The following is a 27,292-nucleotide window of genomic DNA, read 5'->3' on the forward strand; positions in this document are numbered from 1 at the left end:
CCTGCAACCACGAAAGGGTCACAAGGATGCATACCTCCAGGACGCGGAAGATATGGTAATAAACATCTGAATAATTCAATTGATGTACTGAAATCATACTACAAATTATACAAGTCTTATATTATTCTACCTAACTTTTTTTTTTTACAGAAGGAATTCGTTGAAAAAACTGCTGCAAAATATGATCTTGATATACCAAATGACGAAGATATTCAAACGATGGAAGACGCTCCCCAGCAAGCGTGTGGAACCGATGATTGTGGTATAGTGGTGTTGTACATCATCAAGAAATATTTCACGCAACAGCCAATACCATCACAAACTGCAACGATGGAAATAGGTAACATGCGTCGTGAATTGGTGGAACTGTTCTTGGAACTGGGAAAGGGGAAGGATTACAGAAATAAACGCTTAAAAAACTAATAAGATGTAGCTAGTGACACCCTAGTTTTGTAATATCTCCAAACATATCTCTTTTGTTCGGATTATTAGTTTTTTGCACAACCAGTTATACTTCTTTTTATTTTTACTGTTTTATGTTCTGGATTATGCACATTGGTTACTATATTGCATCCAACTTGTTTTATCTTTCGTATCTATGTCTTCTTTTTTTACTAGTAACAGTATTTTACCAGCATCGGGGGCTTAAAAAGTGAGTCAACTATGTTAACAATCTATACTATTGTTCGTATAAAACTATAGTAAACTTTAGTTCACTATTTATAGTGAACTAGCTAAATTGTACAGTACAGTTCATAGAAAACACAATGCAGTGTATATAGTACAGTGTACCATGTATAGTGAGTCAACTATGCATTTTTATACAATATAGTGAACCATTTACAGTGAACTATAATCACTTAGTCAAGTAAACTGACTATTTACATTATAGTAAACTATTTACATTATACATTACAGTAAACCATTTACAGTGAACTATAAACCATGAGTCAACTATGCCACAATTATACAATATAGTAAACAAATTACATTAAAGTAAGAATAATTTTATAGTAACCCAATACTGTACAAATCATCGTACAACTTACAGTGAACTAATAAGTTACAGTAAACTGCCTCTGTTGTAATCAACTTATTACGTTTCAGTAAACTGCATATTCGTAGTAAAATTAATATATAATGAAAAAACCCATTTAAAAAACATTCAACGATCGTATAAAGCATAGCAATTGATATAAAAACATAGTTCAACAGAACATGTGCATTGATATAAAAACATAGTTCAACAGAACATGTGCATTGATATAAAAACATAGTTCAACAGAACATGTGCATAAAAAATGTCCACAAACAAAACAGAATAGTTCAACAAACGCAAATAAACTAAAGAAAAATAACCATTTGCATACAATCATCTTCCTACATAAAAATTCATCCTATCCGCTTTGTGCACGTCTTCTTATTATGGTGCCCATATTCATTGCAACGACCACACTTCATCTTCCGAGCAATATGCTCTCCCCTAGAAGGAATTCTTTTCACTCTTGGCCTACCACGTCTTGTATGATAATCTGGGGGACCCACCAATTTTTGTTGATTGTAAACTACCACTTTACCAAAAGGCTGTATTAACATAGCATATGTACTCTTGAACATCGACACGTGGAAGTACTCATCAATGTGCTCATAACCATCATTTCTGTACAAAAAAAACACAGCTGCAGCATGTACGCAAGGATATCCATTGATTTGCCACCATCTGCACGAGCATGTTCTTGCCTGCACATCTACAACAGCATTCGGCACCGAGTACACCTCATACACAAATTCAGACGCCTTTTTAACCGTCAATGGTCTACCCTCATTCACAAAACTATCAACAATTGTTTCAAGATTCGGGCATATAGCAGTTGTCCACGTGGCACCCTCCTCGTGCCTTATACACATCTGCACCATTAACAAACTCCGAATTACATCAATGAAATTGGTGATGGGAAGATGTCTATACCTTCGAATTTGGGCATTCCATGACTCAACAGCATTTGACGTGGTCTGACCATATCTACCAGCCTCAAAATACGAATGCGCCCAATTCTCATAAGGAAGGTCAGCTAAGAAATTGAAAATTCTTTCCGCTCCATTGGATCTTAAGTCACCCATTGCAACCTCAAATTCTTCCTTCGATGCAGCATAAACACAAGAATCGAACTGAAGTACAATTGCTTTCCGAAGGTTGGCACCAACACCCCTAAAATGGTTCTTCAAATTCCTCTTCAAGTGAATTACACAAAATGCATGACGAGAGCCTGGAAAAATGTTCTTCACCCCCTCAATAATGCCATGGCACCTGTCAGATATAAATGTTAGTACACGCTCCGTACCTACTGAGTCTCTCAAATGTTCCAAGAACCATGCCCAATTAGCATTTGTTTCTTCATTCACAATAGCAAATGCAAACGGGAATAAACCTGCATATTAAACATTATGTCAATAATCTAGTTGCTAATAATTTAAACATGCATTATGATTAACTAATACAATTCCAAAAAAAAATATGTAACTACGTCAAAACATTACCATCATTGCCATCTTTCGCAACGGCGCTGAGCAATATACCCTTGTGTTTTCCCTTCAAAAAAGTACCATCAACACATACAACGGGACGACATGATTTGAAACCACTCAAACATCCAGCGAAAGCGAAAAAACACCGCACAAAATTGTTGGAAAATTCATCAACATCTAAATGGAAAATACTACCCGGATTAGTCTTTCGCATTTCTTGAAAATATGATGGAAGGAATGAGTACGATGTGGTTTGATCACCATACACAACCTCCCTGCCCGCATCTACAGCCCTCCATGCAACAAAGTAACTAATATCAATACCATATTTATCTTTAGCTTGGTGAATTACATCTTTAGGGGTCGTTGTAGGCATAGCTCGAATATCATCCACAATAAGCTCTGCAATAATATCGGACGTGATCCTTCTTCTACTGCAAGTTCCAAATGTCATGCCACATGTGTGATACTTATGATATTTCCTAATATAACAAAATTTGTTGCACTTCTCAATCGATGCATGTATTCTCCACATGCATTTCTTCGAGTCTCTGTACTTGCACTGTGCCGTGACTCGATATGACTCATTTTTCACGTAGTCAAACTCAAAACCAGATTCAACAGAGAATTTGCACAATGCTTTCCTAAACTCAACAACGCCCCCTTTAAAAACCTGTCCCACATCCCTAATAAAAAAAAGCCAACTGTGGCTCAATAGTTGCTTACCATTCGATGGCACACCCATGATTCGTTCTTCACATAAACCATCATTCTCAACCAATAATGCAGATGGTGCATACGCAGATAAACTCCCAACTAGGGCATTTTGAACCTGAAAATCGTTATCAACATACGCCAACGACCTTCCCCTATTTCCCAATTCAGCACGCTTCTCCTTTTCCTTCACGTTAACAACAATATTCTGCAAAGTTAACTGTTGTACCATGGCAAACATTGACAATACATCTTCATCATCTCCGAGAATGCAATCACCAAACATAGGCAAATTGTACGTCAAATACAGATTATCGGCACTCAAACCGCTCCATTTCGAACAAATAAAGCCAGACAATGCTTCATACCGCATACCAACTGTGAAACGCTTCAATGCTTTCACACTCGCGTAGTTTAGCATCAGCATCACACTAATCGCCATTTGATTACTGCACGAGGAGACAAAATAAAAAAAATGTGAAAAGTAGAAACTCATCATAAGCAAAAATCACACCAGAGAAATAATAAAAACATAGCACACTACATTAACGACTGTGACACAGAAGCTATAAACATACCAAAATTCATTCTATATGAACAAAATAATTGTTCTTTGTGTATGAATTCATAATAATGTAATTCGTAAGTTAGATTACTACGTTCGTCGCGCATAATATATTTTATTAAAATTAAATTGATCAGTGTTATTTATCACACCAGAGAAAATATAAAGACATAGCACACTACATTAACGACTGTGACACAGAAGCTATAAACATAGCAAACTGCCAAAAAACAACCACATATTTTAAACTCACTTCTAATTCTAACAGCAACAAATCACCCCCGTCTGGATGACAACCGTAAGTCCCATTGTAATTATGAACTGACTAATTAAACTACGCAATCAACCCAATCAAATACAGTAACTTGAAATTCCAATTCCAAAAACGAAACTGTATATACAAACCCCCATCTCATCTGATAAGCCGATTTAGTACTAATATCATACCTTCTTTTAAACAATCTCTCGTCGTTAATTTTATTCCACACTCTGTAATCTTCACATGTATCGCCTGTGTCGAAGAATTTATGACGAAGATTTTTGACTGTGAAGATTAGTTATAATGATATAAACAGAACGGTTTATGATTATGCAGTTGGCACTAATCACGTAGGGCGAGATATACGGAGGTACAATCACAGATTTCACGCCAATTCTGATTGATACGTTGTTTGGGTATTATATTTACAATAAGGGCAGAATAGGGAGAAAACATCCGTAAGGGGGGTCAAGCAATTGATGAAAAAATATATGGACTTCTATACAATAGCCCAAATACAAATTGGACCTGGGCTAGGTAATTTTCCCTAATGGGGGGGGGGGGGGGGGGGGGGGGTTTCCCTCATTTTCCCTAAATTTAATTTAAGAAAAAAGGTCCCATTATATTGAGTTATGAATAGCGAGGTCGTCGTTCAGATGCTATAGAATGGTTTTCACAACTCTTGGTTGTATTTGTGATTGTCAGTATATGTTGCACGGACACTTCTAGAAGGTGAAGAGTCCCCGTATTCAACACCTGGACACTCGGACACACTCGGACACTTCTCGACACCCGTGTCGGGCCGTGTCGTAATTTCGCTAAATGTAGGACACCCGTGTCGGGCAGTGTCCATAATTTTAAAAAAGTTGGGACACTTCTCTTACATTTTAAGAGGAAGCCCTAATAAAAAAAATGCGCATTTTCCTTTCTCTGTAATACATATTTTCTTTGTCAGTCCACCCAAAACTCCAAATGTCTAGCATGCGATGGCGACCAAGAACACGAGCAACAAGGGCGAGCGGTTCTCTTATGCGATGACGAATTATACATATTTTTTACAATTTATAAATGTACCCATATTTTTATTATTTATAAATATACCCCTATATTTTTATATTTACGCGTATCCCCGCGTGTCCGTATCCTAGTTTTTTGAAAATGTCGTATCACCATGTCCGTATCCGCGTATCGCCGTGTCCACGTATCCGTGTCCGTGCAACATAATCAGTAACATATTTTCATATATTTCAGGCAGGCTTTACCACAAGGCAAATGAGGTATTTGCCTAGGGCCCCCAATTTTAGGGGCCCACCTAGATACACATATGTTATATAAATATATTATTATTATATATTAGTTTTATGTTATATTTAATATATATTAACTAAAATTCTCACATTTAATAGAGGGTCCACATTAAATCCTATTTTCAATCAACGGTACAATTTTCTCATCTTCTATGAAAAAAAACGTTTATTTCCTTAATTACTAGGGCCCACTTCACACAATTTCACTTTTCTCTCACTATATCCCATTAATCAAGACTTTTCAGTTTCCCTGAATTCACGCTATATTCTTCTAAATTAATTTTTTTTTTCTCCTACACACGTATCCCTCTTCTTCTTCTCTCTCTTCTTCTGTAAAAAATAGATCACCAAAAACTCTTGCCACTCAACGTGAAGCACACAACAAATTCTCAAGATTTTTTATTCTTCTTTTTGTTGGACGATTTCTTTTATTTTTTTTCCTTATCATTTTTCTCTAAGTATATCTTTCTTGTTTCTACTTTTTTTGCAGGTGATTATTCAGATTTTATTTTGTTGGCTACTAGGCTTCGAGCTTGCAATTTCCAGAATTTACGCAAATAAAAAGAAAAAACTTGCAATTTCCAAGTTCTATTGTTTCTACTTTCTTAGGATTGCTAATCTCCATTTGCTTTATTATGTCGAGTGGTAGACATTACATGTTTGGTTGTCAAAAAAGAAAAAGACAAGAAAAACTAAAGAAAGATGATGACTCTCAAAGAGGAGTTATAGAAAGATTATTTATGAATAGGAGGAATCAAAATGCTAGAAACGAACATGAAATTCCTATGAATGCCCAAGACGATAATCCTAATGATGTTCAGAATGATAATATTCTTAATATTCAAAATGATAATCTAATTGTTGTTCCAATTGATAATCCTACTAATGATCAAAATGAAATTCCTATGCGAGAAGAAAATGAAAATAATGATAATAATTCAAATGAAATGTTGCTACGGATCATAATGTAATTGAAGAAAATGCCGACTTTCTTGATAAATTTGATCCGGCAAATTGGATCAATATAAATACAAAATTACGAGATTTACTAGTGGAAAAAGGTCCTATTATAATTGCTAGTATAGATTTTCCAAAAGAACGTGATGGTAGACATTTCTCTACTTCAAGTTATATTCGAAATTTACCTAATCGAGAGAAATATGATAGGAGATGGCTCGTATATTCAGAAAGTGTAGATAAAGTATTTTGTTTTTGTTGTAAGTTGTTTAGCATTAAAACTACTTCAAGTAAAAAAATTTGGTGGCGGAGTTAATGATTAGTACTATATTAACAACTCATGAGACATCTAGTGATCATATTAATAATATGTATGATTGGATGAATTTAGAAACAAGATTGCGAAGCAATAAAACAATTGATCATAGTATACAAGAAAACATAAAAAGAGAAAATGAACATTGGAAACAAGTATTGAAAAAAATTAATGCGGTTGTGAAAACTTTAGCTAAAAATAATTTGGCTTTTCGTGGGACAAATGAAAAAATTTATGACAATAACAATGGAAATTTTTTAAGTCTAATTGAAATGATTGTGGAATTCGATTCTATAATGCAAGAACACCTTCGGCACATTAAAGATAGGGAAATACATATTCACTACCTCGGGCATAATATACAAAATGAATTGGTGCATATGTTAGCTTGTGAATTAAAATATAATATTATTAAGAGAATTAAAATGGCTAAATATTTTTCTATTATACTTGATTGTACTCCGGATACAAGTCATCAAGAATAAATGTCTCTCATTTTAAGAAGTGTGAATGTATCTATATATGAATCCAATTCATATAGAAGAATATTTTATAATTTTTTTAAAAATAGATGATACAACAGGAAAAAGTATTTTTGATGAACTTCTAAATGTAATAAAAAAATCTTAAACTTTATATTGATAATGTGAGAGGTCAAGGATATGATAATGGTTCAAACATGAAAGATAAAGAAAAGGTGTGCAAAAAAAGATTGTTAAATATAAATTCTAAAGCATTTTACACTCCTTGTGGTAGTCATAGTCTTAATTTAGTAATTTCTGACATGGTTAATTTTTGTCATAGAGCTATATCTTTCTTTGGAGTCATACAACGTATATATATATTATATTTTCTAGTTCCACAAAGAGATGGAAAATATTGACGGATAATGTAAAGAAATTAACAGTTAAACCATTGTCACAAACACGGTGGGAAAGTCACATTGAAAGTGTTAGAGCCATCCAAAGTCAACCAATCGAAATAAAAGATGCTTTGATTGAATTGAGAGAAACTTCCTTAGATCCTAAAGTAAAGAGTGAAGCTAAATGCTTAGCCACTTATGAGATTGAAAATTTTGAATTTTTACTTAGCATGAATATTTGGTTTGAATTATTACATGCCGTTAATTGTGTTAGCAAAAATTTACAATCTAAAGATATGCACATTGTCTCCGCTATAGATCATTTGCAAGGTCTTGTATCATTTTTAGAGGATTTTAGAGAAAATGAGTTTGAATTAGTTATTAATGCTACTAAAGAAATTTCTTTAAAGATGGGAATTGAATCAATATTTCGAGAAAAACGTGTGATACATAGAAAAAAACAATTTGATGAAACTCAAAGTAACGATACTATATTATCACCCGAAGAATCATTTAGGATAGAATATTTCTTATATATCGTAGATCAAGCTATCTCTTCAATTAAAGCTAGATTCGAGCAGTTTAAACAATATAAAAATACATTTGGATTTTTATTTAATATAAAAAAAATAAAGTCTTTAGATGATAACACTTTGAAAGAAAGTTGTATTAATCTTGAAAATTCTTTACAACATAACTCAATCTGATATTGATGGTTCGGATTTATATTATGAATTAAAAGTGTTAAGAAAAATCACACCTTCCAAAATAGATAAACCAATTGATGTACTTAATCATATAAAAGTTATTGATTCTTATCCTAATACGTGTATATGCTATAGAATAATATTTACAATACTTGTAACCGTTGCTTCGGCCGAAAGGAGTTTTTCAAAGTTACAATTAATAAAAATATACTTACGTTCAACTATGTCACAAGAACGATTAAGTGAATTAGCTATTTTATCTATAGAAAAAGATTTATTAAAAGAACTAGAATCTGAAGATTTGATTAATACATTTGCATCTATAAAAGCAAGAAAAATAATTTTTCCATAAGATTAAAAAAAAAAAAAAAATAAATAAAAAAAAATCAGGGCCTCATTTTTGAGTTTCGCCTAAGGCCCCCAATATCCTAGAGCCGACCCTAATATATTTATTTGATAACTCATTTATTTGGTACAAGAACATGTTTGTTATTCTTGCAGGATTTGTATTATTTTTTTCTTTAAACATGTTCTTATACATGATGTTTTCAAAACCCTCTTTTTTTTAATGAAGAAACCGCAGCAAACCATACAATAGACATAAACCACACTAGGCTAACTATGTGTGACAAGCTCGATCTAGCGACCGTTGACAAAGAAACTTGAACGTGAGTCAATTGACACAGAACCACTTGCTCCAACCGCTAGACCGGACAATTTTTTTCCTTTCAAAACTCTTTAATTGCATTGTTTGAATGTCTTATACAAAGTGGTTTTCACAACTCTCTGTACATAGTATTTCGTACAACGTGGTTTTAATATTCACCTATATTATTCCAAGTCATTTTTAATATTAAAAAAAAAGAAAACTAACTCTTTGTACAACGTGGTTTTAATATTCACTTATATTATTATGAAAGCCATTTTTAATATTAAAAAAAATAGAAGTGGTGAATATACTGAGCAAATGTATAAGGCCTATAACCTACCTACACACTGCAAAATTTTTATAATAATTAGTCAAACCATCACATTTTTAAAACATGTTTTGTTACATTTCAAGTGGAATTGAATTAGCCATAGTTTTAAGTGTCGTTTGGGGATGTTTCTTGTTTCAAATTATCTGTCACATTATAATTTCATGATTCATTATTTACTATTTTCTCAATTTTACCTTTATTATTGTTCATTAATTGACTGAGAATTAATGGAAACGACATTAATAACATGTATATTTTATTAATTTTCTTAATATGTGCGCAAAAACCCAAAGTGACACATATTTTGGCATGGAGGGAGTAGCATATTAAAAATTATTCGTGGATTAAAAATTCACGCTTTAATCCCTAATTTGTAGATTAAAAATTATTTCAATAGCAATTTTTTTTAGGGTCTATTAGATATAACCCCCTTAAACATTCAAATAATAGGGGTAGACCCAAATTTAAATTTGCCATTTTGATAAAAACCCAAACTTTTCTAAATTACATAAGTACCCTCAATCAAATCCCACAAATCACGTTACTTTACCTTTTGAAATAATATCAAATCCCACCCTATTTTCCCGTTAAAATACTATCCCCACAAACCCACTACCAAAAAATCTGCAAACCTCTCAAAACCAGAAATTTATACGGATCTCGCGGACGGTGCCGGATAAATTAGATGAGGAAAGTACTTGCTCCTCGCCGGAGTCCGACGGAGACACCGTCCGCTGTGGTGCAGCATCGTAGCAATTTTCCGGCGCTGGATTTCGCACAATGGCCTTTTCTCGTCTTTTCGAAAGCATTCATTGGAGAACTCCCACCGATCAGGCATAACCTTCCCAAATCCCTAAAAAATCATCAGATAAGCAACTCAATCAATAACCGAAACAAAAAAAAAAAAAACCAAAATTCCTCGTTACAGATCGAAGGATTCGATTAGCAAAAGCTCACGTAAGTATTCAGTTGCCGAACGAAACTGGAGAAATTGTTGTGCTTGAAATACTTGGGCAGCAAATCTCTGGCAAACTCACGTAATTTGGCCCAACGAAACCGACAATATACTAATAAACTATCCCACTGATATAATTTGACTATGGATCTCGTTAATCGACTACGGGCCGCCGTCACTGCTCCAATCTAAGGTTACTCAAATCTAGGATTACTCAAATCTAGGGTTTTGATAATTCTTCGGCCCATAGTTGATTAACAAGATGCATAGTCGAATTACAACTGTGTTAATATACTATCCCTATCATTTAATAGACTATCCCACTGGTATAATTTTACTATGGATCTCGTTAATCGACTATGGGCCGAAAAATCATCAAACCACTAGAATAATAATAATAATAATAATAATATATATGGAAACTGAATAATATGTTTGTTTGAAATACTAATCAATTAGGGTAATTTTCCTTATTATATGAAAACGATTAGGGTAAATAATAATATATATGAAAAAATAATAATATAAATGGAAACTGAATAATATGTTTGTTTGAAACACTAATCAATTAGGGTAATTTTCCTTATATCATGTAATAGACTATCTCATTGATCTAATTCGACTATGGAACTCGTTAATCGACTATGGATCCCGTATTATTCAACCACATAGTATATTAATAATTTCAATATAGTACATTAATCTGCTATGATAGTATATTACGGTTATAGTAGTGATATGAAATTGTGTTACAAACAATACACCACTGAAATGACAAGAACATTGAGAACAAAACCAACGTAAAGTATTCCAACATAACCAATAAAATAGTACATTAATAATCTCATAATTTCAATCTAGGGTTTTCATAAAATACTTAAAACACATCATAGCACAATCAAACCAATATGTCGAGTTAAAAAACTCTAGTACATTAATAATCTCATAATAGTATAATAAAATGATAATGGTAGTATCATATGGTATTCATAATAGTATACTACTGTATTACAATGGTTTAGCACTTAACCAACATTACCGAGCCATTACATCGTAAACACCTCTTTATAGCAACCAACCCACCAAACCTCGAAATCATGTCCTCATCGTCAGCCAAGATACATTCACCAACGCCTTCCAGCCTATATGTCATGCTTATATCCCACCCATCGAGTTGTGGCCACTTTGAAATAACAAATGCAACCAATGAACCGCGAGTAAACCCGTTCGAACACCTCTTTATAGCAACCAACCCACCAAATCTCAACAAAATCCGTACAAAATTCGCCATCGATAAAACCTTGAATCATAATACGACATTAAAAATACAAAATACTAAAAAATATGTTAATATGATCAAAAATAAACTTAAAATGCAAAATTCATACGATAACTTAAAAAAGACTACAAAGTATATTTTAATGTACTACCCAGAGTCCTAAAATCCGCTGTTATAAACAAATAAATCAACTATCGACCGGGATCAGACACATGAACTCCACAACCGCGGACAGTTATTTCAATTACTACGTAAACCAACTACGACGTTCATATAAAATAACTCTGGTCCAATATGCGTGAACAATCTTTATCTAACTCTGTCAATCCTCTTCCGAACAAACATCATCCGCCAAAATTAACGATGTATATATGACGGAATAATTTTGTTAAAAAACGTTCTACATAATATAATCAAGTATCAACACACCTCTTAAAATTTCTAACCACCATACACGACGATCCTAGCCATTGAACGAAAAATAAATCGAAAAACGCATTCATACCCGGTTAACAACGTCCAACAGATGAGCGCTCAATTCGATCCTATTTCCACGACGGTGCAGAAATCTTCAAAAGATAAAAATCCCCTGGAACGGTGAAAGAGAACCTCCGAAAATATTATACACGATTTGGTATAACGGCCAATGATCTCACGTAATATTATTCCTTGATTTTAGGCAACGTATCAGCAAATCTCAAATCACGTATTAAAGGAATTAAAAGCCGTTTAAAAATAAACAAGGGTATTAAAGGGAAATTATATAATATATTTTGCCAAGTTGGCAAAATTGGGTCTATCTCAAAAAGTGGAAAAAAAATTGGATCTACCTCATTAGAAAATATGAACAAGGGGGTTATCCCTAATAAACCCTTTTTTTTATAAAAGCACGAACGCCATTGGTGGGGAACGGGGAGTGGGTGGCTGGGGGTGTGACGGGTATAGTGGGAGCCAAATTTTTTGGCATTAATTGTGGAAGAGATTTCTATGAACTTCCAATCAGGCCAGATTTGTAAATCTCGCTTGTTTCTAATCGGTTTTAGTATTAGTAAGTTGGGGGCATTCTAGGTAATTGGAGTTTATTGGGTTTATGTCAAATTTCGAATAAAAATTTGGATTTATTATAGGATTAATGCATAAAACAACGAAAATACTTGTTTGTCGAAAAGAGGAATTGTGAAAAACAAAAAGAACAATCAAGCTTTGCCAAAGCAATTTCCGTAAGACAATATTTATGGGTTGTCGATGGTGCAGAGTCTCTTCCCGGTAGTCTATCATGGTAAAACGATCGGATGTTTGGATCTTACACGAGAATCAAATCCACACTGAACTTGAACAACGGAAAAGGAATTTCGACAAAAGAGAATAACATGCAGAACTATAAACTCAATTATCCGATTAATAATTCAATAAAGAATTGGCCAAATTCCATAATATAACTTATGTTATTTTTCATATGAAAAATATAAATAACGAAGGGTCAAGTAAATTACTAAATTAGAAAAGATAAATTGGTATCAGAAACTTTATATTTCATTTTTCCTTATATGAAAATCTGTGTGTTCAATTTGTTGCTCCTGTATGTGTTTTTATTTATTGCGTTTTTCGAACTCTCTTTTGCATTTTCTTGTATTTTCGTTCAATTTTTTTTAAAAAGATAAAAAAATACTGCGAAATTTTTCATTATGTCCGACTTTGGAACAGGAGATTATAAACTAATGTAAGTTCCGAATTTTATGAAATCCCGCCCATTCCGAGCTTTCCAAAATCGGAATGAATTTTTGCATTCCAATTTTTTTGAAACGGAAAATTGGAAGCCATTTTTACTTCCGAAAAAAATTGAAAATTTTTCGAAAAAGCCATTTCCGATCCATTCCGCCCTATTTCCACCCACACACAAAACCCTCACACCTCGCACATCTCCTCCTCCTCCTCCTCCTCCTCCTTCTCCTTCTCTCCTTCTCCTTCGCTGACTGGCGGTCAAAATTGGAATAATAGCCAAAATTGGTTAATTGGTGAAATTGTTGAAATTGAACTAAAATGGGTGTAAATCATAATATTAGAGTCAACTTAGGATTTCAAGGAGTTGAGAGTAATTTTGGTGTATATAAAAGAGGTTTTCCTTATTTGCAAATAAGTTTGAACAGTGGTATTATTTGTAAGATAAAAAAACTGAATGTCAATTTTTTAATTAAGTACTCTTGTCAAGGGCTTATTTGCAATTAACCCATCAATTTTCCCAGGCATTGAGGTTCAGTCAAGTGAAAGATACAATTTTCTGTCAAGAGCTTGTGCTTAGCAATTACATTCATAAAATAATATATAATAAATAGCTAAACAGTTTTGGGACCTCATAGTTGTTCCAAAGAAACTAAAACCTTAGCCATACTTGGTCTCTGTTCTGGGATTTGTCTTAGGCACTGCAGAGCAATTGTTGCAACAGCAAATGCTGCCTTACGAGGGAATTGACCCTCTAATTTGGGGTCCATAATTCGAGACAAAGTTACGCTGCGACGCAAATATGGCGTTGCCCAGTGCACTAGATTGCACTCACTAATAGGCCAGCTGTTTCCGTCAACACTTTTCCGTCCGGTTAGTAAGTCAACTAAAACGACCCCAAAGCTATACACGTCGTATTTTGTTGTTAATCGACGACCGGTTTGTTTAACACATGTTAAATACAATTGAACCGATTTTGTTATGATTTATGACTTATGATGCTTATAAATTAACACATGTTGAATCCAATTGAACCTGTTGCAAAATATTCGGGTGCAGCATAACCACATGTACCCATAACCTCTGTCCTATTACCCATCGGACCCTTCATAGCTAAACCGAAATTACACAATTTTGCGTTAAATTCCTGCACCCACACAAGATCATACGCAAACAATCAATAGATGTTTTATATATATATATAGACACACACACACACACACACACACACACACATACATACCCCATCCAAAAGAATGTCAGCTGTATTAAAATTTCGGTGTACGATCTGGTTTTCATTGTCGTGCAAGAAAGCTAGCGCTCGAGCGGCACCAACAGCCACTTTAATTCTTGTCACCCAAGGTAGTGTTTGATCATGTGATCCTATGTCACGGGGGGAATAATCGATATTCATATAATTACGTCATCAAAAAACAATTAGTATGCAAAAATTATTACCTCGGAATAAATGACGGTCCAAGCTTCCTTCGGGAATGAATTCATACACCAAAATCATGTAATTTTCTTTAGAGCAATATCCAATGAGTTTAACTATGTTTGGATGACGAAATAGACTCAAATAATTGATCTCCTTCTGCACAAGTTGTAGTGGTTGGTTGGTAAAAGCATTACTAAGCCTAAGGAAACTATTATTATTATTATGAAAATTAATTAAAGGAAAAAAAAATATACCAAAAAACACTCTTTAATGGCTTGATGTCCTCCCGCACTCCATTTCTTGACGGCAACAGGTGTTCCGAATCCAGGTTTGGAAGCAGTAAGAGTGTTCTCATCAATCCATCCTTTCGAAAAATGACCAAACGCTCCTTCCCCTAAAACCGAGTACGGTCGAAAGTTTTTTGTCGCCTTTTTCAATTCTTCAAATTCAATGTGCTCTGCTTGAAGGAGATTCACTAGAAACATGTATATGTGATTGTTATACTTAAAAAACATTGGAGCATATAATATTAAACACGAAAATTTACACGGAAAAAGCAAACTTAATTACACTCGGCATATATATTTTTGTATACCATTCTGACCATATTAACTAGTTTATTCAATTATATATTATTCGGGCTCGATCTGTTTTCTAATCGATCAAAGCTCAATCCGATTGCTTAATGAAATGAAGCTGAAACACAACATTTTGAACAATCATGCACTCATCTCGACTAGCTCGATTCATTATACAAAGAGTAACAACATCAGCTACTCAAAAGTTAAATAATCGAAACTAGTAAATTATAGAGTAGTATGTATATTATTGAAATACCTACAGTAGAGGTTTCATCTTCACAAAAACTGAAATCAGCTGAAATTGAGGAGTTGAAGCTTTCACATAGTGCAAGGTGCCTAAGTTGTTCTCTGTTGAGGATAGCTGCAACCAACCTCTCCCAGCTATCATACACCCTTGACATATTTCAAAACTACTCTCTTCTTTTCTAATTGGGAATATGTAATGATCGAAAAAATCATTTTTTGTCTTGACTTCTACCACTCATCTAGTCAAAGTCTACCACTCTATAACTGGAACTTGCCAAGAAATTTCAATTCCCTCGAGCTTCTAGTAAAATTTCATTTCAATAGAAACACATAAATACCCTCATCATGTACGCAACTTATATTTTCTAGAAAGATATACTTTTTCACTTAAAAGTAACTTATATAAAAAAAAAAAAGAAAACAATAGAAATAGAATGTTTGCCTCTTTATCTTAAATTTGTGAATAAAAATTAGGCCAAATCTCAATAATAGTCCATTATCTTAGTATTTAGTCCCACTTTAGTCCCTCATGTCTCAACTGGCCAATCATCATCATTCAACTCAACAATTTATCCCAATATAGTCCTACATTGTATAATTTTGTTAACTTAACGGAATCTTTTGTTTATTGGATGCAATATTCTATTCTTACAATTATTTGTAATAAACTATAAATAAATTAATAAATACTATAAATGCATATATAATTGAATTAGTTCTTTGAAATTAACATAAGATCATAAGAAATATAAATAAAATTTTGATAGAGAATATATGTAGATGACGTATTATAATTATTTAAAGGGTAAATTACAACCACCCCTGAGGTATGGTTAAATTACGAAAACCCCCTCATGTTTGGTTAATTCTTGAAATTTCTTGGTAAGTTTCAATTATAGAGTGGTGGACTTTGACTAGATAAGTGGTAGAAGTCGAGACAAAAAAATGATTTTTTCGATCATTACATATTCCCAATTAGAAAAGAAGGGAGTATTGTTGAAATATGTCGAAGGTGTATGATAGCTGGGAGAGGTTGGTTGCAGCTATTCTAAACAGAGAACAACTTAGGCACCTTGCGCTATGTGAAAGCTTCGACACCTCTATTTCAGCTGAGTTCAGTTCCCGTTTCAGTTTTTGTGAAGATGAAACCTCTACTGCAGGTATTTCAATAATATATATACTACTCTTTAATTTATTAATGTTCGATTTTAGTTCTCATTTATAATTATGTACCAATTGTGGCTTTTTTTTTAAACTTTACAGATGCTGCAAATTTGCAATAGGCTGACAATTTCTTGATTTTACTTTTTACTCTCTTATTTTGTGTGTTCATTTCAAAAGGAATAAAGTGTTCCTCATTTTAGTTTTTCTTCAATATATAGAAAAAATGAATTCTGAATAGTATTTCAAGCTATGCGACATATATAAATTGATCATATTTTTGTGCTTAGAAGTTATAACACTTTTGTCAGAACGTGAACGTATGATTTGATTAGCAATCAGATGGAGGTCGAACGAGCTTTAATTGAGTCCAAATAAATTCAATTTTTTGATACAAAATATAATGGAATAAAGTATTTAACATGGTCAAAATGATACGAGTATGTTGAGCAGTTTAAGTTTGCTTTCCGTATAAAACTCGATGCACGTCAATTTTCAATGTTTCTTAAGTTTGTAAAAGTGTTTAAGAGATACAATGAGAAGTGGCTGGAAAATCTCCTTGCCAGTAAAGGGGGAGATGATTTCAATATATAGAATAATTACATAAGAGTGATATTCTACAAAATAGGAAAAAATATATTTACGTATATCTACAGCTAAATCAATGGGATATTAAGGATCCAAATTGATTTTCTCTAGAATCATGGAGAATCTTCGATTCTCCCTTATCACCCCCCTGCAAGGTGAGCGTGGCTGAAGGTATAACGCTGAGCTTGCCGCGAAAGAGAATGAACTGTGGCTTGGAGACGCCTTTGGTGAAGGAGTCTGCAAGTTGCAAATGTGAGGGAACAAAGTGAATTTTCAGAGTGCCACTAGCAACAAGTTCCCGTACAAAGTGATAATCGATAGCAATATGTTTCGATCGAGGCCGAGTAATTGGATTGACTGCCATAAAGATCGCACTTTGATTGTCACAAAGAAGTTTAGGTGGCGCCACGAGTGTAACACGAAGATCCCGAAGCAATTGAGTAACCCAAACAATATCGGCAGCGGCGACAACCAATGAACGATATTCAGCTTCGGCACTTGAACGAGAGACAGGAGTTTGTTTCTTAGAGGACCATGATATTAGATTGGCACCAAAAAAGATAGCATATCCCGTCGTTGATCGCCGTGTATCGGGACATCCAGCCCAATCCGCATCAGAGTAGGCCAGAAGTTCTCGAGTGGATTGTTTATGAAGTTGAAGTCCATGATTAGGAGTGCCTTTAACATAGCGTAAGATACGTTTAAGAGCACGAAAGTGGTCCTCGGTAGGCGCATGCATGAATTGACATATGGAATTCACACTAAAGGAGAGATCAGGCCTGGTAATGGTCAAGTATTGAAGAGCACCGGCAAGAGAGCGAAACAATGTAGGATCTGGAAATAATTTTCCTTCGGCAGAGAGATGTGCACCGACAACAAAGGGCGTAGAGATAGGCTTTGCATCAATCATCGAAGCACGTTGTAAGAGATCAAGAGCATACTTTGTTTGACTGAGAAATAAACCTTTGTCATTAGATTGAACTTCAACACCGAGAAAATAATGAAGATCACCCAAATCTTTCATTGAGAATTCCTTGGAGAGCCGAGAAATGAGGTTTTGAACCAGAGAAGGATTACTGCCAGTAATAACCATATCGTCGACATAAAGAAGGAGATAAATCGTTCCAAGTGATGAGTGGTAAACAAACAATGAGGAATCCGCCTGACTCGAGATAAAACCAAGGGTAATCATAAAGGAGCTGAACCGATGAAACCAAGCTCGAGGAGCTTGTTTCAAACCATAAAGAGCTCGCTTCAAGCGACAAACATGCTGAGGGAATTGTGGATCGATGTATCCCGGAGGTTGTTCCATATACACTTCTTCATTCAAAAAACCATGAAGAAATGCATTTTTAACATCTAACTGGTGTAAACGCCATCCAAGCGTAACGGCCAACGACAAAATAAGTCGAACAGTGGCAGGACGCACAACAGGGCTAAAGGTATCTCCAAAATCAAGACCGTGAATCTGAGAAAACCCTTGAGCGACCAAACGGGCCTTGTGGCGCTCAATAGACCCATCTGAGTGGAGTTTGGTTTTGAAAATCCAACGACAGCCAACGACATTATGATTTTGTGGACGAGGGACAAGAGTCCATGTATCATTTTTCATCAAAGCTTGAATTTCATCATCCATAGCCGAGAGCCATTCAGGGTGTTTTGCTGCTGATTTAAAACCCCGAGGCTCTTTGAGAGCAAGAAGAGCCTGAAAAAACGGAGACGAAGACACAACATTCATAGCATGATATAGCCGTGGTTTGAATATACCAGCTTTACCTCTAGTAATCATTGGATGGCTGGAAGTGGTCACTTGAGGAGGCGGAGGAATAGGTGGGGAAGGGGCTGCCAAATTTGACAAATTTTCGACATGAGTAGAAGTGTCTGAATTAGGGGAACTATTCGATGATATAGGCTGCAGAGAATCACTACAAGGCAAACATGGTGAAATGGAAATCGAAGGTGAAGAATCAACATTAGAAGAATTAGAGACACAATCATGACATTCTGAAAATTGAGTGTAATCAATATCAGTTTGTAGATCATGCATGGAGTTACCATGATAAGGGAACTTATGCTCATAAAATAGCACATGTCGAGAAATATAAACACGATTTGTCTTGCGATCTAGACACCTATACCCTTTATGAAGAGTACTATAACCTAGGAAAACACAAGGAGTGGATTTCGGAGATAATTTATTAGGTGAGTAGTCACGCAAATAAGGAAAACAAAGACAACCAAAGGTGCGCAACATAGAGTAATCTGGTGACTTACCAAACAAGAGCTCGTAAGGAGTTTTGCCATCAAGAGACGGTGATGGAAGTCGGTTAATGAGAAAAACGGCCGTGGAGAAAGCTTCAACCCATAAAGAGAGCGGTACATTGGCATGAAACATAAGGGTTAGGCCAGTTTCGGTCACATGACGGTGTTTGCGTTCTGCAATACCATTTTGACTTGGAGTGTAAGGGCAAGACAAACGAAGCACAATACCACAATAGTGCAAATGAGAGCGAAATTTATTATTTGTAAACTCGGTTCCACCATCACACTGAAAGGATTTAATTTTGGTAGAAAATTGTGTCTCAATATATTTTTGTAAGCGAACGAAAGTTTCAAAAAAATCAGATTTTTGTTTTAGTGGGAATATCCAACTAAATCTGGTACAATCATCAATAAACACCGCATAATATCTATATCCAGTAAAAGAAAGAACAGGCGAAGGACCCCATAAGTCGCAATGTAAACGATCAAAAGGCATGGCACAACGTTCATCATTAAGAGAAAAGGGTAAACGATGGCTTTTCCCAAGTCTACAGCCAACACAAACGTTGGAGTCATTACTCACGAGTTTATTAGTGCAAGAAATAGATCCTAATCTAGAAAGAGATGCAACAATGCGATAATTGGGATGACCTAGACGAGCATGCCACAAATGAACAGAAGCTCGTGGTGAAGAAGTTGTGGTAGACAAAAAAGCATGATGTCGTTGTTCCAAAATATAGAGACCATTTTCACATCTTCCGACTCCCAGTACCGTTCTTGTGACCCGATCCTGTATGGTAAAACCAGAGGAAGAAAAAATAACAAAACAATTATTTTCTTTAGTAAGTTGACTGATGGAAATAAGATTTTTCTTAATGCCAGGAACAACTAAGATGTTAGATAGGAGAAGGGGACTAGACGGAACAAGAGATGAAATGGAACCGGTATGAGAGATAGCTAAAGACTGACCATTTCCAACCATAACACGTTCATTACCAGAGTAGGGAGCTGATTGATCCAAACCGTCGACGTGACTTGTCATATGAGATGTTGCGCCCGAGTCTGGGAACCATTCAGAGTCATTTATATCTTGAAGTGAACATGCGGAAAATGCTTCAGCAAGATTAGCCGAGTGTTTCTTCTTAGTTTTCAAGAATGTCCAACAACGTTTAGCTGTATGTCCATCTTTGTCACACAACTGACAGTGAATCGGAAAAGTGGACGACTTTGGATTAGCACCGTTTGTCGAGAAAGAGAAATTTCGAGGTTTGCCTCGTTTCGCTCCTCCCATTTTCGGAACCTGCTGCACATAATAAGAAGAATTGGAAACCGAGTGAGAAATAGATCTTTCGAAAATTTCATGACTCAAAGCTCTTGGAACAATCTCAGCAAAGGAGGGAATCGGATGCAATGACATCATAGTGGTTGAAAAGATCTTGTACTCAGATCCTAATGCTCGTAAAAACCAGTGGACTTTGTCGGTGTCATCAACGGGACGTCCAATGGAGGCCAATTGATCACAAAGACCTTTGAATGTGCGGGAAAACTCAGCAATGGACTAAGAGCCGCGTTGCATCAATTGGAGTTCGTCCTTGAGTTGCAATTCACGGGTCTTTGATCGATTAGAGAAAGAGACTTCAAGAGCACGCCAAGCCTCACGGGAGTGACGTAAGCCCAGTACCTCACTCATAGACTCTTCTGTAAGGGAAGAGTAGAGTAAACTGAGTAACATCTGATCAGTTTGTAGCCAAGAAGTATATGCTGGATTTGTTGTTATGGTGCCGTCAGACGCCGTAGTCGTAGACGAAGGAGCTGCAACGGTACCATCCAAAAAACCAAACAAATCTTGACTAGTTAAAAGAGGGCCAAACTGATTTTTCCACAATAAATAATTGGAGGAAGTCAGTTTTATGGTTAACATATGAACCATTGTATTAAGCGGAAGAGTGGGAGAGGATGAAGGTGAAGCAGCCATGGTGGAGTCAAAGAAAAAACCTTGACACTGATACCATAAAAGTGTTTAAGAGATACAATGAGAAGTGGCTGGAAAATCTCCTTGCCAGTAAAGGGGGAGATGATTTCAATATATAGAATAATTACATAAGAGTGATATTCTACAAAATAGGAAAAAATATATTTACGTATATCTACAGCTAAATCAATGGGATATTAAGGATCCAAATTGATTTTCTCTAGAATCATGGAGAATCTTCGATTCTCCCTTATCAGTTTGCACTTGCCTCTATGTAAAATTGATTTGAAGTATAACAATCGTGTTTACATTTTTCTTGTGAATCTCGTTAAGCGTCTAAAATTTCCAGCAATAGCATCAGCCGTCGACCTAATTCCATCCAAGCAGAGCACATTGAATTTGAAGAATTGAAGAAGGCGACGAGAAACTTTCGATCGTACTCGGATTTAGGGGAAGGGTGGTTGGGTCATTTTTCAAAAGGATGGATTGATGAGAACACTCTTACAGCTTCGAAATATGGATTCGGAACACCTGTTGCCGTCAAAATGTGGCATAGAGAAGAAGGACTTGATGGCGTGAAAGAGTGTTTCGTACGTTTTTCCTTTAATTAATTTCCATAATAATAATAATAATAATTTGCTTGTGTGCCAATTAGTCATGCTTTTACCAACCAACTACTACAACTTTTGCAGAAGGAGATTAACTATTTGAATCGATTTCGTCATCCAAACATAGTTACACTCATTGGATATTGCTCCCAAGAAAATTACATGATTATGGTATATGAATTCATTCCCAAAGGAAGCTTGGACCATCATTTATTCCGAGGTAATAATTTTTGCAATATACTAATTGTTTTTTTTCCGATGACTTACTTATATGAACATTGATTATTTGACCCCGTGACATAGGATCATTTGGTCAAACAATGACTTGGGTGACAAGAATCAAAGTGACCGTGGGTGTTGCTCGAGCACTAGCTTTCTTGCACGACAATGAATACCCAATCGTACACCGAAGTTTTAATACCGCTGACATTCTTTTGGATGGGGTATGTGTGTGTGTGTGTGTGTGATAACAATTAGTGATTTTAAATCATTTATTGTTTGAAATTATTATCTTGGTTGCAGGAATTTAACGCAAAATTGTGCAATTTTGGTATGGCTATGGATGGTCCGACAGGCAATAGGACTCATGTATCGACTGAAGTTGTGGGTAGAATTGGTTACGCTGCACCGGAATATGTTGCAACAGGTTCAATTATATCTAAATTCTTGATGCCGTCGTCAATTAGAAGAATTCATTTCTTGATGTTTTCATCGTCATCATCATAAGTTTTAATGAATCCCTTTGACTAAAAAAAAAAACCAAAAAAAAAAAAAAAAAAAAAAAAAAAAACAGGTCAATTAACAACAAAATCCGATGTGTATGGCTTTGGGGTCGTTTTGGTTGAATTACTAACCGGACGGAAAAGTGTTGACGAAAACAGGCCTATTAAAGAGTGCAATCTAGTAGATTGGGCTAAACCGTATTTGCGTAGCAAGAAAAATCTTTCTCGGATTATGGACCGCAAACTAGAGGGCCAATTCCCTCATAAGGAAGCATTTGCTGCTGCAACGATTGCTCTGCAGTGTCTAAGTCAAATGCCGGAACAGAGACCAAGGATGGCTGAGGTTTTAGTTGCCTTGGAACAACTCTAAGTTTCACAAATGAATTGTCGTATAAATTTTGTTGTACAAACGCTTTCGATACCGATACCTCTCGTCTTGTATGCTGAATAGTTTATGTCTCCCGATATCGGCTTCATAATCAGGCACACATCGACTATCAGAGCACGCTTGCCAAAGAAAAATGCGACTTTCCGCATCTTGTACTGTTTTTCTTAATCAAACTTATCTTCTAAATAGTATTTACAGTGAATATAAATAAAATGTAAATTATCATTAGAGGTTTGAAAAGAATTTGTTACCAATATTTTTATGTCGTTTATTTGAAAAACTTTTCAATGATATTTACCATTTAAAATTATATACACATCTAAAATTTGATTTTGTTATTGATATAAGTTTGTTTGTCACGGGCCTCACGGCGTATTCTTTAGATTAAATAAAACAAGGAATAAAAATCAAGGGCAAATGACAAATATGCCAATGATAAGGGACATCTAAACAAAACACAATCTTGCAAATTAATTCATCCCATGTGTTTTGTCTAAAATACCCTCCATAGTATATTTTTTATCAATCATATCCATTATACTCTAATTCCATCAATATTATATATTGACCCTGAATTTGAAAAAATATATCACATTAACCTCCATTTTCATAATTTTTTGAACTTTTTTTTTTCTGAATTTTTTTTCGATCAGATTCCGACATTGACTTTCTTTTTTGAAATTTTTTTCCAGTCAGTCAACTGCTGTTGATCGTCGGTCTCCGGCGTTGATTTTTTTTTTCTCTCGAAGTTAATGTGTTAACAACAAAATTATTGTCTGAAATAGTAATATTGAATACCAAAACAGTAATATTAGTAATATTACTGTCGCAAACAGTAATATTATGAATATTACTTTCCCGAACAGTAATATTACTAATATTAATGTCCCAAACAATAATATTATTATATCAGCCAGTAATATTACGGTCGATGACTATAAAATTGCAGGCCAAGTAATATTAATTAATACATTAAAATCACTGTCTCCGACCGGCGGTTGACTTGTCGGGAAAAAAAAAATCAGAAAAAAAAAGTTTTTGGAAAAAAAAAAACGACTGAGATCGGCGGTTGACCTGTCGGAAAAAAAAAATTCAGAAAAAAAAAAGTTTAGAAAAAATAAAAAGTCAATGCCGGTGATTGGCGGTCTCCGACGGTGGCGAGTCAAAATTCTGGTCAAAATTGGAATAAGGATAAAAATTGGTTAATGGTGAAATTTGGCTATATTGGGGTGTAAATCATGAAATTGGAGTTGAATTAGGGTTTCAAGGAATTGTGGGTAATTTTGGTACATATAAAAGGGTTTTTCCTTATTTGCAAATAAGTTTTAATGAATTAGATTTATTTGGAAAACAGGAAAGTTGAATGTCCATTTTTAATTAAGTACCCTTGTCGTGAGCCTATTTGTCATCTACCAGAAAAATTAATAGTATAGGTTATATTATAAAAATATAAATATGAAATGTATATATATATTTGTATATCTACTAAATTATCAAACTAAAGTTTAAAATTAATTTTTAGGTCAAATCTCATTAATGGTCCCTCATCTTCACATTTAGTCCCACTTTAGTCCTTCATATTTCAATTGTCTCATTGTCATCATTCATCTCTATGATTCATCTCATTATCATCCCTTGGTGTATAAAATTGTTAACTTTAACAGAATCTTTTTAAAACGGATGGAATATTCCATTGCTAGAATTATTTTCGATAAATTAAGACTTTTTTCAATAAATAATAAAGTTTGCAATTTAAAGATAATATTTGCAACCAGCAAAAATATAACTTAAAAACCTATTAATTTTACGAAATATTAATTTATATTAATCGAAAACGAATCATCTATTTTGTGGATATAATATAGAAACATATTTAAATAATTATAATATGTCATCTACATAAATTCTGTATCAAAAATTTATTTATATTTTTTATGATTTTATGTTAATATTTAAAGAACTAATTAAATTATATATGTATTTCTAGTATTTATTAATTAGGGTCACTACAAATAAGCCCATCAATGGGTAATTATTCATAAAGAGATCCAGTTAAAAAACTTATTTACCAATAAGTTCACACATGGTCCAGATTTTTGTAAAAGACTAAAATAGCCCCTCATACTTTAATATGCTCCAATTTCATCCTTAACTTAGTTTAACCTCAATTTGACCCCAAATTTCACAAATTATTCAATTTTGACACAAAACTTTTTTTTTTCAAATATTTTTTTCAATTTTTTTTATTGCCGCCGGATTCCGGCGTTGACTTTTCAATTTTTATTTTATTTTCTTCCGGATTTTTTCGCCGGTTTCCGGCGTTAACTTTTTGGATTTTTTTCTTCTTCTTTCTTCTTTATGTAACATTTTTTTTCGTTTAAACATCAATATTGATGTGATTGACAGTAATATTAACTACATTACCGTTAGACACAGTAAAATTAACTAAACTACAGTTTAACACAGTAATATTGCTATAGTAATCTCTAGCACAGTAATATTAACACAACAAAACTCATTATTATTGTGTAATAGAGTAATATTACTATGTTGACCGTTCAACAAATGTAAACATAATAAAAAACCAAAAGAATTAATATTATTGTGAGTGACAGTAATATTACTATAACAACAGTAATATTACCGTCAACCACAGTAATATTACAATAATAGACAGTAATATTATTACGTTACTCCGTGAATAACTCAAACAAAAAAAATAATCCAAACAAAATAATAATATTGATGTGGTTGACAACAATATTGTTGGAGTAGGTGACCAACAAGCCAACTTGTGGCTGTGGTCTTTCCTTTTATCCTGTAATAAAACAATCGTTTTTCGTTCGTAATAATAAAATATTTCATTTGGCATTCTATATCTCTTATCCCATGCAAGTAGCATAGATATAGTCCTAACGAGTTACTCTATTCATGTGAGTTGATCTAGTAGAATCATGAGATAACTCAGCAATGTAATGTAACTGTTAAACCTTGTTCCTAGTCGATGGGTTACGCCAATAATGAGGATACCGGCCTTTCCCTTTTGAGACTAGCACTTAGTGTATGTGTACTGCGTGGTGTTGTGACATCGGCATACTTGAGTGGGTGCTCATACTAGATGAGTTCACTGAACTCCCTCGCCCTAGAAATCTATAAGTGGTTCTCATTCATCGAGTAATAGGTTTCTAAGATATAGTTGTACACCATTAGTCCTTAAGACCCCGACATCATCGTGACTTCACTAGAGGACCGATTGTATCGTGACCTGTCCCTGAGTCCCACAGCGGACCGCTCCAAGGGCCAACGTTCGTGCAATCCGAAATCTAGTGTGAAGTCTGTGCATTGTAGTAGGGGATTCGAGCGCTTGAGTAGTCATGGATGTCTTGTGTGTTCTGATGGTTTATAATCCAAGGAATCTTTGGCCAGAGTTGATAGTGGGGCGATTAGGGAAATGTGTTTCCCTAAGTCGCACACGAACGGATTTATAATACCTAGAACGTTCGCACGGTTATTGAACTTTATAAGAGGTCTCGGTGAACCAATGCCTCTAGTTCAATCGGGACATGTGCTGCGAAGGGATCGTACTGTACGCTAACTATATCATAAGGTTCTTGCAGGCACTTCACTTGTATCTAGGGAATCATGATGCGTAGTTGCTAGACGCCAATCTTGATTCGTTGGGCACCGATTTGATCGGCGATTAAGTAAAATGAGTTTTACTCTAATCGGGACTCTTGGGAGGAGTTCATATAAGAACAATGTGTTGTTCGAATCACAAAGAGTTGTGAGCCCACGGCTAGCATACACCTGAACCATTGAGGGTCACACTTCTCGTGCAACACGGATCCTTGATAACAATGAGCATAGGTTAATATGTTAATCTTTGCAAAGGTGGAGGTCAATATGATTGAGTCCAAGATTCGTGATTGTGGATTACGAGTCGGAATAAACGTAGAGAAAGAGAGACATGCAGAATTTAGTGAACTTTCTAAATTGAGAAGTTTCCCAATTTAGCAGGTCCACTGAAGTGGAAGTTTCCATTTTTGGAAATTGGAAATTTCGAAGAGGCACTCGTATCGACGAGGACTTTGAGTCACAAATATAATTTTGTTATAATTTTGTGAACGATCGTTTATTAGAAACGAGGCTGACGAGGGAATGGACTTAATGCATCACTGGG

At 34.7% G+C, this 27,292-nt stretch overlaps 3 protein-coding genes across 3 annotated transcripts; 1 reads left to right on the forward strand and 2 right to left on the reverse strand.

Annotated features, from left to right (window-relative positions):
• Positions 1-1,312: 1,312 nt before the first annotated feature.
• On the reverse strand, positions 1,313-3,682 carry LOC148769191 (uncharacterized). The gene is made up of 3 exons (XM_088820285.1): positions 2,534-3,682; positions 2,404-2,429; positions 1,313-2,308 (listed from the first exon to the last, which is right to left on the reverse strand). The coding sequence occupies exons 1-3, from the start codon at positions 3,680-3,682 to the stop codon at positions 1,393-1,395; spliced, it is 2,091 nt and encodes a 696-aa protein (XP_088676411.1). The 3' UTR covers positions 1,313-1,392.
• Positions 3,683-13,681: 9,999 nt separating this feature from the next.
• LOC105976179 (putative serine/threonine-protein kinase PBL3) lies at positions 13,682-15,101 on the reverse strand. The gene is made up of 5 exons (XM_088820932.1): positions 14,839-15,101; positions 14,605-14,740; positions 14,390-14,529; positions 14,180-14,293; positions 13,682-14,081 (listed from the first exon to the last, which is right to left on the reverse strand). The coding sequence occupies exons 1-5, from the start codon at positions 15,097-15,099 to the stop codon at positions 13,779-13,781; spliced, it is 954 nt and encodes a 317-aa protein (XP_088677058.1). The 5' UTR covers positions 15,100-15,101; the 3' UTR covers positions 13,682-13,778.
• A 1,179-nt stretch (positions 15,102-16,280) lies between these two features.
• On the forward strand, positions 16,281-23,352 carry LOC105976147 (putative serine/threonine-protein kinase PBL3). Its single transcript, XM_088820933.1, has 6 exons — positions 16,281-16,571; positions 21,728-21,984; positions 22,087-22,222; positions 22,306-22,445; positions 22,525-22,648; positions 22,796-23,352. Exons 1-6 carry the CDS (start codon positions 16,415-16,417, stop codon positions 23,092-23,094), a joined length of 1,113 nt encoding a protein of 370 aa, XP_088677059.1. The 5' UTR covers positions 16,281-16,414; the 3' UTR covers positions 23,095-23,352.
• The last annotated feature ends 3,940 nt before the right edge of the window (positions 23,353-27,292 follow it).

This window comes from Erythranthe guttata, chromosome 7, assembly GCF_056151865.1.
Source record: "Erythranthe guttata isolate IM_541 chromosome 7, IM_541, whole genome shotgun sequence".
In the NCBI taxonomy this organism is placed as follows: Eukaryota; Viridiplantae; Streptophyta; class Magnoliopsida; order Lamiales; family Phrymaceae; genus Erythranthe; species Erythranthe guttata.

What these genes read in the sequence shown, in the direction of transcription:
- LOC148769191 (XM_088820285.1), bottom strand. Translation starts at nt 3,682, where the DNA reads ATGGCGATTAGTGTGATGCTGATGCTAAACTACGCGAGTGTGAAAGCA. An exon ending in AAGATGGCAATGATGGTAAT is followed by an intron (nt 2,430 to 2,533) that starts GTTTTGACGTAG and finishes TTTAATATGCAG; the next exon opens with GTTTATTCCCGTTTGCATTT. An exon ending in TCCCGTTTGCATTTGCTATT is followed by an intron (nt 2,309 to 2,403) that starts GTGAATGAAGAA and finishes TATATCTGACAG; the next exon opens with GTGCCATGGCATTATTGAGG.
- LOC105976179 (XM_088820932.1), bottom strand. Translation starts at nt 15,099, where the DNA reads ATGTTTTTTAAGTATAACAATCACATATACATGTTTCTAGTGAATCTC. An exon ending in CCATTAAAGAGTGTTTTTTG is followed by an intron (nt 14,741 to 14,838) that starts GTATATTTTTTT and finishes CAACTTGTGCAG; the next exon opens with AAGGAGATCAATTATTTGAG. An exon ending in GGACCGTCATTTATTCCGAG is followed by an intron (nt 14,530 to 14,604) that starts GTAATAATTTTT and finishes CCCGTGACATAG; the next exon opens with GATCACATGATCAAACACTA.
- LOC105976147 (XM_088820933.1), top strand. Translation starts at nt 16,415, where the DNA reads ATGTCGAAGGTGTATGATAGCTGGGAGAGGTTGGTTGCAGCTATTCTA. An exon ending in AGATGAAACCTCTACTGCAG is followed by an intron (nt 16,572 to 21,727) that starts GTATTTCAATAA and finishes AATCTCGTTAAG; the next exon opens with CGTCTAAAATTTCCAGCAAT. An exon ending in ACCGGAATATGTTGCAACAG is followed by an intron (nt 22,649 to 22,795) that starts GTTCAATTATAT and finishes AAAAAAAAACAG; the next exon opens with GTCAATTAACAACAAAATCC.